Source organism: Lathyrus oleraceus, chromosome 7 (genome assembly GCF_024323335.1).
Source record: "Lathyrus oleraceus cultivar Zhongwan6 chromosome 7, CAAS_Psat_ZW6_1.0, whole genome shotgun sequence".
Classification (NCBI taxonomy): Eukaryota; Viridiplantae; Streptophyta; class Magnoliopsida; order Fabales; family Fabaceae; genus Lathyrus; species Lathyrus oleraceus.
The window spans coordinates 199,736,504-199,755,985 of NC_066585.1; the positions used below are offsets into that span (position 1 = coordinate 199,736,504).

General features: G+C 34.5%; 2 protein-coding genes and 1 long non-coding RNA gene across 3 annotated transcripts; 2 read left to right on the forward strand and 1 right to left on the reverse strand.

Moving 5' to 3' along the window:
- The first annotated feature begins 7,508 nt into the window (after positions 1–7,508).
- Positions 7,509–9,331, forward strand: LOC127108072 (FHA domain-containing protein At4g14490). The gene has a single exon (XM_051045443.1). It carries the CDS (start codon positions 7,619–7,621, stop codon positions 9,062–9,064), a length of 1,446 nt encoding a protein of 481 aa, XP_050901400.1. The 5' UTR covers positions 7,509–7,618; the 3' UTR covers positions 9,065–9,331.
- A 1,516-nt stretch (positions 9,332–10,847) lies between these two features.
- Positions 10,848–11,447, reverse strand: LOC127108073 (uncharacterized). The gene is made up of 2 exons (XR_007795950.1): positions 11,220–11,447; positions 10,848–11,104 (listed from the first exon to the last, which is right to left on the reverse strand). It is a non-coding gene; the product is annotated as an uncharacterized LOC127108073 (long non-coding RNA).
- LOC127108071 (cellulose synthase-like protein G2) lies at positions 10,983–15,003 on the forward strand. Its single transcript, XM_051045442.1, has 9 exons — positions 10,983–11,129; positions 11,591–12,407; positions 12,499–12,600; positions 12,849–12,971; positions 13,080–13,292; positions 13,383–13,482; positions 13,565–13,737; positions 13,817–14,164; positions 14,250–15,003. The coding sequence occupies exons 2-9, from the start codon at positions 11,793–11,795 to the stop codon at positions 14,799–14,801; spliced, it is 2,226 nt and encodes a 741-aa protein (XP_050901399.1). The 5' UTR covers positions 10,983–11,129; positions 11,591–11,792; the 3' UTR covers positions 14,802–15,003.
- The last annotated feature ends 4,479 nt before the right edge of the window (positions 15,004–19,482 follow it).

Below are 19,482 nucleotides of genomic sequence, written 5' to 3' on the forward strand. Positions count from 1 at the left end.
ATAATCATTTAGATGAAGATTAGTGTGGGGTGTGATTTGTTTTAGGCCTAGTTATGATTTGGCATGTTGTGGTCTAGATTATTTGTCATTGAGATCTTGTTTATTAATAGCTTTGTGACATAGATTATTTGTCTTTCTTGGAAGTAGGTTCACACACATTCGCTCGGTTTTAACCTCTCTCTTCTGGACTGGGAGCATAATTCACCCTTGTGTTTATACTTATAGAGGCATGTTGTTTGGTCGGCTATCTCTTTAAGATTTGTTGGTGCCTTATTTGTATTCTCTCGACTCGTGGGTTCTTTGATTTATTCTTTCCATGTTGTGTGGTATTTTGTGGTGGCTAGTTGAGGAGTTTTTGTAGGATTTTCTCCTTTTTGCGTTGTTATTTTTTTGGTGGATTTTTTTATTTCCATATATATATATATATATATATATATATATATATATATATATATATATATATATATATATATATATATATATATATATATATATATATATATATATATATATAGTTTCGTAATGCAACCAGAATAAAACGGAGAACGATGGTTGTGATGTGCAACAACATACTTGAACTTCTGATGTGGTGAAGAAGGGGTTGAATTGTTGGATAAGTGACTTCAAGTACAAGAGGGTGAATTGTGGTATTTAAAATTTATGATTATTGTAGGGGTTTTCTCAATTACGCTTAAAATCATGTTAGAAATTTCTTAATAAAATAGTAAATAGCAACGAAAATATAAAAAAATTGGAACCACAACTTATTCAAAACTTTATTATGCAAGATAATGTTTTTTCTTTTATTCGATTAGCAATGGATGCAAATAAAGCAAGGTTGGACATAAATTAGTTATTTGATGAAAAACTTCTTGGAAGAGGATTATTAATGTATAGTGGTGACCATGACTACATATATGTTGATGGTTTTTATTATTGTTGTTGTTATTATATATATAACATTATATTTATTCTATATTAAATTTATATGTATAATAAAAATAGAAAAAATGGAGGTACATCTCTGGTTGGTTAATTTTGAAGGGAAAAAAATTTCAATTGTATGATCACATGTTGATATTGTATTCGCACCAAATCGAGCTTATCACTAAAAGGTTATCTTCTTAAAAGAATGATGAGTTTTAGAGGAAGAGCGGTCCTTTTTAACTCGGTCATAAACTCAATCCCTATATTTTTTAAAGATGCTGGTACCAGTGTGAAAAAAGTTTGTTGGGTTACAACAGATATTTCTTTGAAGAGGGTCTAAAGGTGGATTTTAGGTGGTGTGAGTCGGGTGGGAGGATGTGTGTGTAAATCCAAAAAGTTAGGCGGGTTAAAAGTTAAGGATATGAGGAAAGGTAATTTGGCCCTCCTTAGTAAGTGGCGATAGAGGCATTTGGAAGATCAACCTTCACTTTGGAGGGCTATTGTTATAGAGAGGTATGGAACCTCAGTGATTAGGTACTTGGTAGTTGGGAAAGAAGGGAGCCTAAGGAGGGTTTCTCAATTGTTGGGAGATATCTCTCTTCTTGGCTCCAAGGAAGAAGAATTGTCTGATTGGCTCACTTCATTTATCTCTAAGGTGGTCGGGAATGGGTTACACATCCGGTTGTGGCATGATGGCTAGGCCGAATCGCATGTGGTTTTCTTTTAAGAGGTTATTTCTTATTTTCGATCAGAAGTCGCTAGAGGTAGGAAAGATGAGTGCTTGGGTGGGAGTTGTATAATTTTAGGAGTTTAGATGGAGGCGTATGCTAGTTGTTTAAGAGGAAGAACTTCTGGGTAATTTGTTAGCTAGTCTTGATTAAGGAGAGGGTTAAATTGGACAATGAGGATGATTGGGTTTGGAAACTTGATCCTAGGCGTGGGTTCTAAGTGATATCAGCATATAATTGTCTTTTGTCTTCTGCTATATGGGAAAAGTGTAGGGTGGTTAGAGATGTTTAGGGTTTAACTGGGATTTAAAAGAGTTGTGCGCCATTTAAAGTGGGTTTTTCCCCAGTTGCTCCTGTAAGATAAGTTGGCTAGAAGGCTTAATCGTAATATGTGCATAATCATTTAGGTGAAGAGTGGTGTGGGGTGTGATTTGTTTTAGGCCTAGTTATGATTTAGCATGTTGTGGTCTAGACTATTTGGACCATGTGTAATAAAATTATATTTGGCATTGAGATCTTGATTGTTAATCATTTTGTGACATATACTATTTGTCTTTCTTGGAAGTAGGTTCACACACACTCACTCGGTTTTAACCTCTCTCTTCTAGACTGAGAGTAGAATTCACCCTTGTATTTAGACTTATAGAGGCGTGTTGTCTGGTCGACTATCTCTTTAGGATTTATTGGTTCCTTATTTGTCTTCTCTCAGCTCGTTTTTGAAGGGGTTCTTTGATTTATTCTTCCATGGTGTGTGGTGTTTGGTGGGGACTAGTTGAGAAGTTTTTGTAGGATTTGCTCCTCTTTGTGTTGTTATTTTTTGGTGGATTTTTTTCTGATTTTCCAGTGTGCGTTTGTAATTCTGTAACTTTATATATATATATATATATATATATATATATATATATATATATATATATATATATTATCGTAATGCAACCAGAATAGATCGGAGAACGATGATTGTGATGTGAAACAACAGACTTGAACTTCTTATGTGGTGAAGAATGGGTTGAATTGTTGGACAAGTGACTTCAAGCACAAGAGGGGTGAATTGTGGTATTTAAAATTCATGATTACTTTAGTGGTTCTCTCAATTACGCTTAAAATCGTGTTAGAAGTTTCTTAATAAAATAGTAAATAGCAACGAAAAAAAATAGTAAAGATAAATAGCATAAATTAAAGAGGATAATGGTTAGAGAGATTTCACCAAAGAGTTATCCAGGTTTGGCCGAACTTGACACGCCACTAATGCACAACTGTGTGGAGTAGTAAAAGATTATCGAACCACCAGGACCAATGGATTGAATACCGCATTCCGCTATATCCATGTATTTCTAGAGAGATCAATAATTTAAGATTTTGTAAAAACACCTTAAATAAAAAGCACTTATATGAAAAATAACTTAATTGAAAATCACTTGAATCACAATGGAGACAAACAAGACTTAGGGTCATGGTTCTTACTCTGACACATTCGTACGATCCGAGTCACTTCTATTATGAGAGCTCTAACACAATTTATAGAAAATAGATAAATGTGGACAACATCCACTTTTTCCACCGTGTTGCCCTATCGATGACAAATAACTCGTTGGCTTTTGCTCGTGATAGATCATACAAATTGTCATGAGATAAGCCCCATGACTCTTAGTCCCTAATAGAATACTCACTCATGGTGAGGGAAAACACAATCAATATTCATAGTCGAAATTATAATAAAAAATTGAAATAGAATATCAATTGTATTAAAAATGATAAAGAAAACCTGATTGATTCAGCTTTGATCCAATGTTCCAATGTTCCAATGGAGACTTTAGTACAAAGAGAATGCAAAATACGTAGAAACTTAGAAAATAAAACTTGGATCCCTAAACTCAAAGCTAACTATGATTTTATAGTGAATTCTAAACTTGGACCCATATCTAATTGATCAATAGTCATTACATCAAAAAATATCATATATAAACATGCAAAATTCCAAAAATAGATGAAATTGGTCCAAAAAAGGAATCAAATCAAGCGATAGCACGCCACCCTGCTACGGGTGCCCTATGATCTTTATATGGCACATCAAAATAAAGGCATATATAGGGTTTGGCTGTTACGGGTGGCCGCAACAACCCTCTAGATTTTGTACTAGGATTTTCCGACTTTTGACATTTTCCGACGCTTTGCTCGTTTTTGTTCCTTTTTCGCCTCAAATTCTTATTAAAACCTAAAACATACTACTATAGCATAAAATGCGGTAAAGGGAAGAAAATCGAACAAAAAACGGTAAAATACTTAGGTAAAATTACTAGTAAAAACGATGCAAAAACCACTTTATCACCGAACGTTGGCCTAGTTCTGTTCCCCAGAGATCTTATTGAGATTTTGACTATAAATTTTTAGATTTTACAGGTTATGCCCACGGACCTTAATACAATCTGATCTTGCTATTTTACAGGCTTATCCCCAACTAAAAAGAGATATTTTACCATGGCTAAACTAACAGTTCGTTTAGAGATTTTCCAGGCTTATCTCAATAAACAAACATAATTTTTTCCGACAAAGTTCTAGAAAAAAAAACAAAGATTTCATGACTTATTTATCTCACGAACCAAACTCAATCTCCCAAGAGTATTGCACTCTTGAGATTTAAAACAACAACACGACCGATATGATTTCTTCCTCACAAGCACCAAGGCAAATTAAGTGAAATAAAAATTAGGCTTAATTGCAACTTTGGTCCCCCATATTATTACTTTTTTTTATTTTGGTCCCCACATTTTAAAATCATGTTTATTCTAGTCCTTATATTTTGTTTTTAAGAGGATTTTAGCCCCCATTCAAATTCGAGAGCATTTTTTAATGACATGTCGTTATAATGGTAACGTGTCAATGTCAAGTTAGCTTAAAATTAATATAACTTATTTTATACTTAGTTTAAGTGTATTTTAAAGGTTTTTCTAATATAGTAATATATAATACAATTATAAAAACAAAAATAAAATGTTAACCCTATCCTAACCATTGTATCCTAATCCTTGTAAAAGCATCGACTAGCCTCAACAATTTTCATCTTGTTCTTCTTTCTTCTTTCACCAATAATCAATTAACTTCTTGCTCCAAGTCCTTCATCAATTGTCTGCTTCATTTTTTTCTTTTTCCCATGTGTCACATCTCGAAAAATACGATCATTCGCGAAGCGCATCGCGCGTTCGCAGAAAATGATTTTAACAGAGTCGCCATCAAACTTATTTATTCAAAATAATGGAAGGGATAATATCGATAAAACCCTTAAAAGAAAAATAAGATGGTCATCGAAACCAAATTCAGGTTCGAGAGTCGATTAAGTAAGGGGAAGGTATTAACACCCCTTATGTCTGTTGTGCTCAACGAGAACCTTTTAGTTAATTTGCGATTGAATGTTAGCTTATGTTAATTATTATTTTCAAAAGATAAGAAGATGTAAGAGGAAAAGAAAAGGGGTTGCAATTTTTTTTATTAGGGTGCTTGACAAGACTGTGAGTCTTGCTCCTATGTATCCTCAGGTACAATGAGGAATCCAAAGCAACGTAGTTTTGGGCAATAAAAATATATTTTGATGTTTTTTATTATAGTGTTTGACGAGACGTGAATCTCGCTCCTATGTATCTCCAGGTGCGATGGAGAATTCAAAGCTATGTAGTTCTTGGTAGCAAATGAGTCTTGGTTGATTAATTTTAAGGAACAAATGTTTAGGTCGTATTCTAACGGTTAAATATTGGCTTGTTTGCTCGCGGATGGGAGACTTAACATTTGTTTATTTTGCGGTAGAAGGGATCCTGTTTGATCGTGTTCTAGCAGTTTAAACACTATTGCGAGGTCTTTTTAATTATGGTATGCGAGAGTGGATTGGTTATAATATGTATTTCAGGTTGGGAAATGGAGATTAGAGGAAACAAAGTGAAATATGGACAACAACGAGTCATATTTTATGGTTTTTGAGGAATCAAATAGATCATATGGATGACTATGTCTTGCCCACCGATTTGGCATATGAGGTTTGTATTAAATTCAATAACTATCAAACAAGTCTTGGTTTTCAACAGAAAATGCATAGCAGACAACGTACCATTCATCATGACAAATGGTTTCCACTAAAGAAAAATTGGATAAGATTGAATAATGATAGAGTGGTCAAAGGAATCATGAAAGCAGGGTGTGTGGGATTGATGAGAGACAACAATGGAGTTTGGTGTGAAGATTTTTCTAAGAAAATAGGAACTTATGGATTAGGAATTGTTGAGTTTATGAAGGACTGAACATTGCCTTTGCTAGAGGTCATAAAAAGGCGGAGCTTCACATTGATAGAAATGAGGTTTCTATAGAAATCAACAAGAATGATGCTAAAATGAGCATCAGTTGACTCTTCTTCAATAGATCAAAAACATGCTTGCTCACGATTGAGAGGTTAAGAGTGAATATGTTTACAGAGAAGCAAATAGGTGCGCAAATGCAATGACTATCTCAGACTTACATCATTATCCACGTTCAATCTACAATGACGATTATCATATGAAACTTCTCATATCGTTTACTTCTGATTTATCAGGGGTCTCTATCCCTTCGTGTTCTTATTGTATAGTTTTCTTTCTGGACTTTTTAGCTCTCTTTTATATAAAAAAAAACCAAATTTTATTTAAAGTCTAGAATAAAATTCCGAAAATTTAAAATAATAAAGTTTATTTCACATACATTGAAATCTATTTATCTATATTAAATCCAGTGCATCAAACTATCTTCCGACACTTCATCTTCATCTATGCCACATCATTTATTTTCCTATGTGACATCTCTCAAAATTCATCTTCAATTTTTAAAAGGTCAAAACATATTGTTTCTCTCTATAAAAACCCATGGGTTCGAATCCAAACAAATGCAAAAATACAATTACCTAATATTTGATTATTAAATTTATTTATTTCAAAAAATATCAAACTAATTACTCACAATAAATTTATTATTACTCCAACTAAATATATTTTTTAAAATTTTAAAAATAAAAGAGATGTTCAGATCCACACACTTTAAAATATTTTTAGTTTTCTTAAAATTAAAACATATTAACTAAATATATTTTAAAAGTATTTTAACAAATTTATATTATAATATTTTATTATAAATAAGTGAGACAATAATATGAATTAATTAGGAATACAAAAAATGTATGTTTCTAACTTGAGAGTGACATACAAGATTTTATTTTACCAATTAAAATAATTTTAAAAGATATTTCAAATAATTTATTTTTTATTTTGACTCTAATGTATTTTTAATATTTGTCTCTCTTTTAAATATTTAATTATAAAACATATATTTATTTTTAGTCTTAAATAAAAATAAATTTTATTTTCAATTATTATCGAATAAAGCATTCAATAGCTTTATAGATCTATATTCATAATGTCATATTTTAATTATATATATATATATATATATATATATATATATATATATATATATATATATATATATATATATATATATATATATATATATATTCATATTTCCAAAATTAAATTTTTTAATATATATAAAATTTAATATAAAATAAATAAAAATTAATTAACAGTCGCATCGTAGGTTTCAATCTAATTTATATTTATATCTAATGCTCATAAATTTTATAAATAAAAAGGATAAAAAAAATATTTTTCATAGGAATAGATTGTGTTTTAATTTTCTATATTTAACATGTAACCAACATTCTAGATTCCTATGTAGAATGTATAATAAATTTTTAGCAAAACAAAATAAAAAGAATTATTATGATTCTAAAAGTAAAATAAACCAAAAAATAAGAAACGTTTGTAATAAAATGATTAAGATCTCAACGTATAACAGAGAGGGAATGTGAAAATTCAAAAAAAAATTTGAAAGCAACAGCAACACTCATCATCACTTCATCCTCCCTTTTGCAAACTCACTCTCTCGCTAAAATGGAACAAGTCGCTCCCACTCTCGAACTTCAAATCCTCAACGGTCCTCGGAAAGGTGACACCCTCCAATTCCAACCCGGTTCCACCGTCAAACTTGGCCGTATCGTTCGCGGCAACAATCTTCCCATCAAGGATCCAGGTATTTCCACCAAACACCTCTCTATCCAAATCGATTCTGGTAGTTGGGTAATCCTTGACCTAGATTCCTCAAACGGCACCGTTTTGGACGGTGCAACACTTCCTCCCAATACTCCTTTTCACCTCCGTGATGGATCCGTTGTTAAGATCGGTGAAGCTACTTCTATACTCGTTAATTTCATTACAGCTACTACTCGAGTAGAAGAGAAACCAATGCGGGGTAAAAGAGGTAAAAATAATAGTACTACTAAAGGTGTCAATTCTAGGGTTCCTCTTCAGAGCATTGATGAAAATGAATCTGAGAATGTGGTTCAGCCCGAACCAACTAGGGTTACTCGAAATACGAGGAGTGTGCGGAATGGGAATTTGGATGCTATGGAAGATAAGGTGGAAGAGCCGAAGAAGAACACGCGTGCGGCGGGGAATTTGAAGAGGAAGCAGAAGACAGTGACATTTAGTGGTTTGAGTATTGAGGATTCGGAAGCTCAAGAAGAGAAAGTGGAAGAGTTGAAGAATGCGAGGGTGACGCGGAATGGGAAGAATAAGCAGAATGTGGTTGGGATTTCTGAATCGAGTATTGTGGATTTGGATGTTGTGGAAGAGGAGAAGGTGGAAGAACGGAAGAATGCAAGGGTGACAAGGAATTCGAAGAATAAGCGGAAGGTGATCGAGATTTCTGAATCAAGTGTTGTGGAAGAGAAGGTGGAGGAACCGAAAAAAGCAAGGGTGACAAGGAATTCGAAGAATAAGCAGAAGGTGATCGAGATTTCTGAATCAAGTGTTGGGGATTTGGATGTTGTGGGAGAGAAGGTGGAGGAACCGAAAAATGCAAGGGTGACAAGGAATTTGAAGAATAAGCAGAAGGTGATTGAGATTTCCGAATCAAGTGTTGAGGATTTGGATGTTGGGGAAGAGAAGGTGGAGGAACCGAAAAATGCAAGGGTGACACGCAATTCCAAGAATAAAGGGATTGTAATTGGGGAAAATTCAAGCTTGGCGGATGGGCTGGTGGATGTGGAGAAAAAGAAAACGAGGGGTGGTGCCAAGGGAAAGAAGAAGTTACAGGAAGAGTGTGTTGATGATGGAGATGGTAAAGACATTTGTGATGAGAAAGACAGTGAGAATTTGAACGAGGATGAGAATTGGCCGGATTTGAATAAGATAAGTTTAGGCGAGTGGTTTGATTTCTTGAAAGTTTTTTTGCCAAAACAGATGAGCAATGAAGCTGAAGCAATTATTGATTCCATGAGAGAAAAAGTTGAGAGGCTTCGTGAGTACGTCATAATGTATCCGAATCAAAAAGCTTAAACTACCCCTGGTGGAATGGAATTATCATGTGCCATGCTCAGAACACTGCCACCGCATGGTTCTAGAGTCCCAGTTTATGTAGTTACTGATAGTTAAGTGAAGTATTAGCACAACTGTTAGGTAGTTAGATTTTGTTAACTGAAGGAGTTCTTAGCTAGTACTCTTCTGTTACTCTCTCCAGAATATTTTTTCTATGGCCACTTATAAAAATAGTGTACCTCTCTATTATTGCTTTTAATGAAGTAACTCAAATTTACAGAAACTGTTTTTTTTTTCTTACATCCTTCAATGTTATTTCTCCTTTTCAACTTGTCGGTTTTACAAGTTCTGTTCACTTTTTTAGTTTGTAATTATTACTAGTATACACTAACGTAAAGCATGGTTTTGATGAATTTATCTTGTACTCAACTGCTGTATTATATGCAACTGTCTGGCACCGAATTGTCTTGTATGCTGGTTATTGATTTTTGCTATTATTAGACGTGGTTTGAGGAAACGGGAGTGAGATTGACAGCTAGTCTCCTGGTGCAGCTCTTGATAGCAGCCAACTTGATTATCAAAATCAGGAGCAAAAGCAATCGCTGTATCTTCAAAGAATTGATTAGGATGGGCAATATGCTGCAATTGCAACTATGATGGTACATGAAGTTGGTTTTCCTTCTGATTCTAATTTGATAATGAAGGGCATCATGATGTAAATGTCTTAAACTGTGGGGTGAATGGATCTTCTCAGATCAGCTCCTTTGCTGGAAACAGGAGCAGTGAGTGATTCACTCATGGTGCAGTATAGCGTGGCAAAAACTTCTGAATCGAGAACAGGAGCAACCTGCTGTTGAACGTAATACTTCTTTTAAAATAGTGAACATTTCTGTTATTTTAAATACGTGGAAGCCAGCACAATTTCAGAAACCAAGAGAAATTCAGAATTAGATGATCATAAAATTTTAGACAATGAAACTAGAGATCTTGGATCTAACATGCAACTGGTAATGGAGAATGTAAATGCTCTGAAAATTAGTAATGGAAATGTGAGAATCTCAGATCTAACACGCAACAGGTAAGGAAGGAGAATGCAAACACTCCGAAAATCAGTAATGGAAACGTAGGATGTTCATTTATGCCTACATTATGAGTTACTGGTTCTCTGTTTAAAATTAGTGTAAAATATATTTTCCTCTTTGAAATGTATGCATTTCTTAACTTTACTCATTAAACTTTTCTTTTTATCACTTAAGCCCTTAAATTGAGAGTGGAGGGGTAGAGTTTGCTTTACATAAACAATTGAAAAGTATAACATGCCTGGTTGTTTAGATATTGATTGTTTTCGTTGGTATTATAACCTTAAGTGAGGTTTGAGGAAACTGGAGTGACTGCTAGACTAGACTAGGGCATAATTTGCATTGAGCTGAAGTTATCTGTTAGAATTTTATAAAGTGTGAAGTTGAAATTCTAGTTCTTGGTAGTAGTGAGATCAAAATATTTAGTATGCTTTCAGTAGTAATGTATACTAAAAATTGTGCGTTAATTGCATTTAAGTTTGCGCATTCTAATATACATGCTTAAATATGCGAGAGAAGATTTTTCCCCTGCCTCTCTTCTCCAGCAGAAAATCACGAGTGAGAGGACAGTAGTGAAGAGATGAGGGAGAAAATGATAGTGAGATGAGAAGAATTAGCGGGGATGAAGGAGTTTTGCTGGAGAATCCAGATCTGTTTGGATTTCAGATATAACTATCGCCAGTGTAACGATGCTGAAATGTGAGGCTTGCTCTGTTGCACATGTCTTTATCATATAATTTTCTTTTATATAATCGTTCTCTATTTATATACTACAAGACTAACATTTTAGACTGCATATTATCATCTTTTAGATGTATGAGGTCTGCATCTATCTCAAATTGTTTATCTTGCCTTGTGTCATTGAGTGGTTGATCTGGGCTATGGGAGAAAAGTTTCCATCTTTCACTTTTTAGCACAAGCTGCTTCTCAACTCAATATAGCTTGCATCTTGTAACTCCAGCAGTTTTGCAGCCAGTAATCACTACAACATAAGCAAGTGATGACTGGTGAGTAATAGTATGATGTAAGAGAGAAGATAAATCTATAGAGAATCTTGAGAAAGGATAAGCTTATCCTATCTATTCTTCCATTTCTACCTGATTGTTTGAAATTGTGACTTGCTGACATACTCAATGTTAATTAAAAAGTTTTTGGTTAAAAATATTGTTATAGATTCTAGGCTTTTTGAATTGAGGTACTACTTCTGTAAAAAAAAAACATGATTGCTCTGATGGGGAGTAATAGTGTAAGTTTACTTGCGTTTAATGTTTTTGTTGTACAAGACAAGATTATTCTATACCGATGGGAAAAAAAAGTTATGTGATATAGACATCCTTGTCCTCATAGAATAAAGACGTTTTCATTCTGCCAATTTAATTGAGTTAGCTGATGAGACTTTTCACTAGTTCTCTGATTTTAGAATAAAATAGTAGCTATGATATTGTTTTTGTTTTCTTTACTGTTTTAGGTAACAAGCATATACTGTGTTGGTTAATAAATTCTTGCTAGTGCCTTGTCATATTTGGTGAATGATCAGAATAGACGTTTCAAAGTTAAATTCTCGTCACACTATTTTTTTCAAACAAATCGGCTACAGAAATGATATAATAGAGTAAAGTGATTTTGGAAACATCAAGTAACTACAAGGTTATGTTATCATCTAGAAAGAAATGGAGGCAAGTCAAGGAACTCTTCCTCTCAATACATGCCATGTCCAAAAGCCGTTGCTTATCATCAATAGGTTACACATGCTCCTTCATTCCACGGCTTTAGGCTTCTTGTTCTATTACAGGGTGAGGTTTCTTTTTCAAAATCCAGAAAACAGGGGAAGCCATTTGTTGCCATGGCTCCTTGTTTTTGCTTCAGAAATCATTCTCTCCTTCATTTGGTTCCTTGGCCAAGCTTATCGTTGGCGTCCGGTTTCACGATGTGTCTTTCCAGAAAGATTGCCAGGGGATGACAAGCTCCCTGCTGTTGATGTGTTCATATGCACTGCTGATCCAATTAAGGAGCCCACTATAGAGGTGATGAATACTGTTTTATCATCCATGGCACTGGATTATCCTCAAGAGAAGCTTCATGTGTATCTTTCAGATGATGGGTGTTCCCCCATTACCCTGTATGGTATGAGAAAAGCTTTTGAGTTTGCAAGGTGGTGGCTTCCCTTCTGCAGAAGATACAGAATAAAGAACAGGTGCCCGAAAGCATACTTTTCTTCTGTGGAAATTGATGATAGTGATTTTGTCAGAAGTAGTCTGTACATGGAAGATAAGCAAAAGATCAAGGTTAAATATGATATGACTGTTTTATTTAATTTCTATAGATTGCAGAATATATAGAAGCATTGCTTTATGATGAAAAATAAACAATTTTCAGGGAAAGTATGAGGCTTTTAAAGAAGATATACAGACATTCATAAAAGATAAGGCCTTTTCCAAAGACAGTATTACTGTTGGAGATCACTCACCTGTCATTGAGGTATAATAGCACTTTATTGTCGATATATCAGTTTGATTACTTTAACTTACGAAGTATGAGACTTGATATCCGACAGACAGAGAATAACAACTATACATGGCAGCAATAATTTCTGAGTTTCTAGTGTTCTCAACAAATTATAATTTTGTGACAACAAAAATCAGTCTAAACTCATGTGCAACTCATATATGTGCTAAATTTCTGCCATGTTCACTTTATATTAGACACAACTCATATGAATTTTGCAGGTAATGCAAGAAAATATCATTGATGATGTGGACAATGTCAAAATGCCTCTCCTTGTCTATGTTTCTCGAGAGAGAAAGCCTTTTAGTCCGCACCATTTCAAGGCTGGAGCTCTCAATGCCCTTGTATGTTGTACAACTATTCATTTATCTTCCAAATCATACATACAAAACTTGCTTTACAAACTCAGCAAATATAATGATTCCACCACACCTTTCATAAAAATCTTTCAGCTTCGTGTATCTGCTGTGATGAGTAATTCTCCCTACATCCTAGTTCTAGATTGTGACATGTTCTGCAATGATGCAACTTCAGCTCGATACGCGATGTGTTTTCACCTTGATCCAAAGATATCATCTACCTTAGCTTTTGTTCAGTTTCCTCAGAAGTTTCACAACATTAGCAAGAATGACATCTATGACAGTCAGCTGAGATCATTATTTACGGTAAGCACGTCAAAGCTGATCCTTGACGATACCAATGTAGTGGTCCTGCAACCTTTGCAGTGTTAAACTAAATCATTTGAACAATTTCAGTTACAATGGCAAGGCATGGATGGGCTTAAGGGACCTGTGTTGTCAGGTACAGGCTTTTATATGAAAAGGGTATCACTGTACGGAAATCACGCGAATGAAGGTATTGAAAACAAGGTTTCTTATAAATATAGCCTGTAGGTTATAAGGCAGTGTACTTTACTGTTTTGAGTTTTAAATGTTAGGAAGGACTCATATGCTGCCACTTCAAGAATATTTTGGTTCATCTAATGAATTCATCAACTCACTTACTCAAAACGACACAAGTGTTTTTTCGTCGGGTCAGAATACATTGCTCGAAGAACCTCACTTGTTGGTTTCTTGTAGATATGAAATTGGCACTAAATGGGGACAAGATGTAAGTAGACTTTGTAACTGAGATACTACATCAAATTTATACAGACAAAAAGTAAATGTATAATTTTGAACTGTTTCAGGTAGGTTTCTTATATGATAGTGTCGTAGAAGACTTCTTAACTGGATTTATCTTGCATTGTAACGGATGGACTTCCGTTTTCTGTGAACCGTCTAGGCCACAGTTCCTTGGTACAGCTACAACAAATTTGAATGATGTACTTATCCAAGGCACTAGATGGTACTCTGGTTTGTTTGAAAATGGTATAAGTAAGTTTTGCCCCCTAATATATGGGTCTTTAAGGATGCCACTACTGCAGAGTCTATGTTTTGCAGAACTCACATATTTCCCTCTATACTGCCTGCCCCTTTGGTGTTTTGCTACCATCCCTCAGCTCTGTCTACTAAACGGAATACCCTTATACCCTAAGGTAAATTGCGCACCATTCAATTTTTTATTCTTGCACATATTTTTTTATCCTAAAATCATCCTTTCTTCTTACATTATTTTGACAGGTTACAGATCCATATTTCATTATCTTTTTATTCATCTTTGTATCATCTCTTTCAAAACATTTACTAGAAGTCTTCTTAACTGGGGGAACACTACAAAAGTGGATCAATGAGCAAAGAATCTGGATGATGAAATCAACTACTTGCCATTTATATGGATGTTTGGATGCTTTACTGAAGAAAATTGGTATAAGAGAAGCTAGTTTCTTGCCTACAAATAAAGCAGAGGATGATGAACAAACTCTGCTATACCAAATCGATAAATACAACTTCCGAGCATCGAATATCTTTATAGTTCCAATGCTTGCCCTCCTCACAATCAACATATGTTGCTTGGTAGTTGGAGTCTATAGAGTGATATTGGTGGGTGATTGGGGCAAAATGTTGATACAGAATGTCCTTGCAGGCTTTATCATTACAGTGAACTACCCTGTCATTGAAGGGGCGGTGATAAGGAAGGACAAGGGACGCATTTCACAGTCCGTAGCTATACATGCTATCTTGGCTACTATGTTTCTTTTGGCATTTTATAAACTAGTATTAGTAAATGTATAGTATGCTCTATAGACGATGTACTGTCATATATTTCAGTTCTTGGATTTCTACTTTGCCACATCTTCGCAAATTTTATATAATGTCTGTGTATGGAAAGTTAGTGGTTCGGTTACCTGTCACCATCAAGAATTGATTTATTATATATGTGCTAACCGAGCTCTTATCCAAGTCAATTTAAGAAAGTGAATTTAACTTTTTTTCATTTCTTTTCCTTATTCTCGTAATCTGTTTCTGTCTTTCTCTTTTTTTCTTCTTCATTTTATTATTTTGAGTATGCACTTCAATTGAGTTGGAGATACACTTTCGAATTTACCTTAGATAAGCACCCATGTATGCCTAATTGAGACACATTTATTTTGTCTTAAATTGATATTAATATACATTTTCGTATTCAGGAGTTACGGAGATTAATTTTGATTTTTTTTATATGAAATAACCTATGCAATAGACCATGTATTAAAACTATACTATAATAATTATTTTTTAAAAAATTAAATCATACACTTAATGCACAACATAAAAATGCCATATATGAAGAAATCAATCCATAATACAATCATAATAACAAACAATAATAATATCCATAATACTTAATACAAATACTATGCTACAACGTATGTCGGACCCCATGTTTCTTCGATGCCTCATGTACTGCAGTGTCGTTCGTGCCTCAATAAGAATGACATCTATAATGTCCCTCCTAGGAGATCCTTCCAAAAAGACTCATTTGTCTATACTCGCTTGCGTAAGATCCATGATACGTTGACATATAGGCAACACATCAACAACATGATCTACTCTAGCCTCCTCCTCCTCTAGTATCTCCTGATAAGCTAGTCTAGGTTGATCTTTCGGAGCATCCAGTGTCATATAAGGATGTGACACTCTGAAATACCAATGAACGTAGTCGTATGTACAACATCAGTCGCTAAGAGCTAGGATACCTTGTGCTTCATCTGGTACCAGATGATTAAGGTAATCATTCTACATGGCATCTACATCTCTGCGAATCATAGTATGAAGAGCGGAATCAGAGGGATCTTTGGGAACAAATTGCATATACTCGAACTGGCGCATGACACATTCAGGCAGATGTGGATACATCAAACGTGATCCACAAGTCAACCATCTATAGTAGATGGCTAATTCGTCCAAGGGACACGTCTGACAGTGATCTACGTACATCTGGAAGTATATAGCATCTGCTACCATGCGATCAAGATACACTTTGAAGGACTGCGTCGCCTGAATCCTTCTAAGCGGATTGAATACACAAGCACGGGGCATATCCTTGGTGTAGGTATTAACATATGACCAACTAGATATGCATGAGAAATGTTGGAGGATTCATGCATGAAAATGGTATATATGAATTATTAGTAATTGTGTAGCACGAGTGTTATAAAAATGGTACAAAAACAATAAAGAATGCAAATATATTACCGTTAACAGCATGCAACTAGTTGTCATCTGTTTGGTCTTCCACATACAATCTTAAGCTAACTTGGAGTATAGGTAGACCAAACAAGTGACCCCTAGTTGTACTCATGAATCCGCTCCAAGTCAGCAAAGTATCTAAGGTAAACCATATTCATGTAATAGGCACTTTTGTCCACAAAAATGGACGTGCCAACCAAGTACAACATGTATTCTCTCAATGTGTAATAATCTATGTTGCATAACCTGCTCATCATCACCAGCAACACGCTCTACCTCTATAAACTATTATGCATATAGACTCTCTAGGAATTCAAACCTAGCATGACACCCTCAGATGTCTACTATCTATTTCAATCCTTGGGTCAACTCCCAAATATGCCTGTTGAAACAAAATTGGTTTGTCCCATATCTCAAAGGTTTTGATGATAATAAAGTATTTAAATAACAATATGGTATACTAACAAATATTCAAGTGTGCAGGACTATAGACTAAAAGTTCTGAAGATAACCTAGTACTGGTACTGAGAATGGATACTTAAAGAGAAGCTAAAGATCCAGATTCTGAAAGATCAGAAGCTGAAGACCAGACTCTGACTCTGGATGATGTCAGCCTCTGAAGAACCAGACTCTGGAGATTTAGACTCTAAAGATACAGCCAGCACAAGGATCAAGGAGATTCTGATACGTCACAATCATACTCTAAGGATATTTTGTCTTATTCATATCATGTGAAGACTTAAGCAAAAAATTGCTGAAGACAGTTGTGATGCAACACATAATTTCTTTTGTAGCAAAGAGATTTCAAATGAGCTTTCAACGATATTAACCATATCAAGAAACATCTCAAAGTCTCTGAATCAAGTTTCTCAAAGACTCTCTTTTGCAAACTCTTCAAAGACTCTTTTTCTTCTCTATAGAATAAGCTGAAGACTTTAAGAAATAACAACATACCGTCGACAATAAAAGAGTTGTTACTCTATCAAACAAAAAGTACAAGTTTAACTTAAAATTTATTAACTCTTGTACATTATAAACATTCTTAGGTCTTAGAGTCTTTTTATGTTGTACTTTGTCTACACCTCTGATTATATATCAAGTGTAGTTTTTCATAATACCTTAACTGTAAGTTAGAGTTAAAGAAGTCTCTTTCTAAGTGCTTGAGAGTTGGAAGTCTCTTGCTTGTGTTCTTGAGAATTTGAAGTCTTTTGCTTGTGTGCTTGAGCATTACAAGTCTCTTACTTCTGCGTTTGAGCATTGGAAGTCTCTTGCTTTGTGCTTGAGAAATTATAACCATATTTGATTATAGTGAGATGCGCTTGAAGTGCAAGAGGACTGAACTACTCTCGATTTATGGGAGGAACTAGGATAATTACTTATGTCTCTCTTTCTTCCCTTTCTACCTCTGAACTATTTTAATTCGCTGCTGAACACTTAACTCTAAGTCAGATTCTAGACTTTGTGTTCAGAATCTGATAAGAGATTATCAGAAAAGAAAAAGAAAGCTAACACAACTCAACCCCCTTTCTTGTGTTTTTCTCACATTCAGTTGGTATCAGAGCGCCTGGTCTGTGCTCAAACACTTAACATTGGTACAAAAAAAGATCCTGAGAGAAAAATATGACTTATATGTCTGAAACCTCTAGTCCCATAAATAATGATGTTGTAAACTATTATTATAGTACATATGAAAAGAACAAATATACTTCTTAACCTTCAACCTTCAATAAAGATTTCACTGAGATTGAATGGTGGAAAAGCAAGATATACATGTTAGAAAAAGATTTGGTTTTGCATCTATACCTTGAGTTTTGATGATAACAATGTTGTATTTGTGTGAGAATAATTTTGGTACCCTAATAGTTTGTTATTGTGTAGCTTTAACATCCAATTCTGATTCTGAGTATATGATGTGCAACATCATCAGTTTCTGAACATTGTGTTCCAAATTACATTTCTGCGCTAATCATTAGAAGTTCTAAAAGATATTAAGTTGTTGTTGCAATGTTCTTTCTGCTTCTATAATGATTCACTCCGGAGAAGCTTCTGAAGAGACGCTAGGTTGCTGCTGCAATATTCTCTCCACTTCTGCTCTGGACGTGACTCTGATAAGTCAAGCTTCTGAAGACTGGAAAGCTTCTGAATTTTTGTTACTGAGTTGAAGATTCTGAAGATCTCAAGCCAGACGTTAAGGTTATCAAAGTTCTGACTATATATTCTAAAGACTCTGAAGATTCTGAAGATACTGAAGATCTCAAGACAGACTGCTGACGCTGTCAAGGTTCTGACTGAGGGTTTTGAAGTTTTTGAATCCAGTTGTATGTTTCTTCATTTCATGCTTCATGAACTTTCATCATAATCCAAGTACTTGAAGATAAGATCGAATGTTACGTGATCAAATAGTACATAGTACAAATCAAATATTATTTCCACTACCTGATATTGTGGGCAATGACAGTACTATTCATCACACCTGTCACTGAATTTGTGGGCGAAAGACAATACATAGTATCACTCCGTTCATCTATTCAACAGTGGATAACTGCTCTATTTGGTTTCCCCATTTCCCCTCCAACAGTCTCTTTTCTTATGCTATATAAGTGGGACTTGGAGACTTGAAGAAAAAGCTGAATGCTGAAGTGCTACAACAATTTGACAAGTCTATTTCTTTGTGAAAAGCTATCAATTTTGTACACAATTTTTCTTTAAGTGTTTGTAATTCATTTGTATAAAATCTGCTTATGTAGAAGCAACTTATAACACACAAAATATTATTCAAACTGTTTGTTTGATTCCTTAAGGAGACTATGGTATAGTCAGATCCTTGAGAAGATAAAGAAGGGTATTCTTTGTGATTCCTTAAGGAGACTAGGGTATAGTCGGATCCTTGAGAAGACAAAGAAGGTTATTCTTAGTGTTTATTGTAATCAGTTTATTATAGTGGATTTAGTCCTTGTGTATAAGGCAAAATCACCTTGGCGGGTGGACTGGAGTAGCTTTGAGTTTCAAGCAAACCTGGATAAAAATACTTGTGTTTTTATCTCTTTGTTATTAGCATTTAAGTGGTGTTTTTTTGAGTTGGTAAAAAGCTTTTGTTTTTAAAACCCAATTCAAACTCCCATTTCTTATGTTTTCACACCTTCAATTGGCATCAGAGCTCTGGTTCTGATTGTGATAAAAGATTTATCAACACTTCACCGTGTTCAGTATCAATCCAGTTTGTGTGAGAAACAATGGTTACTGC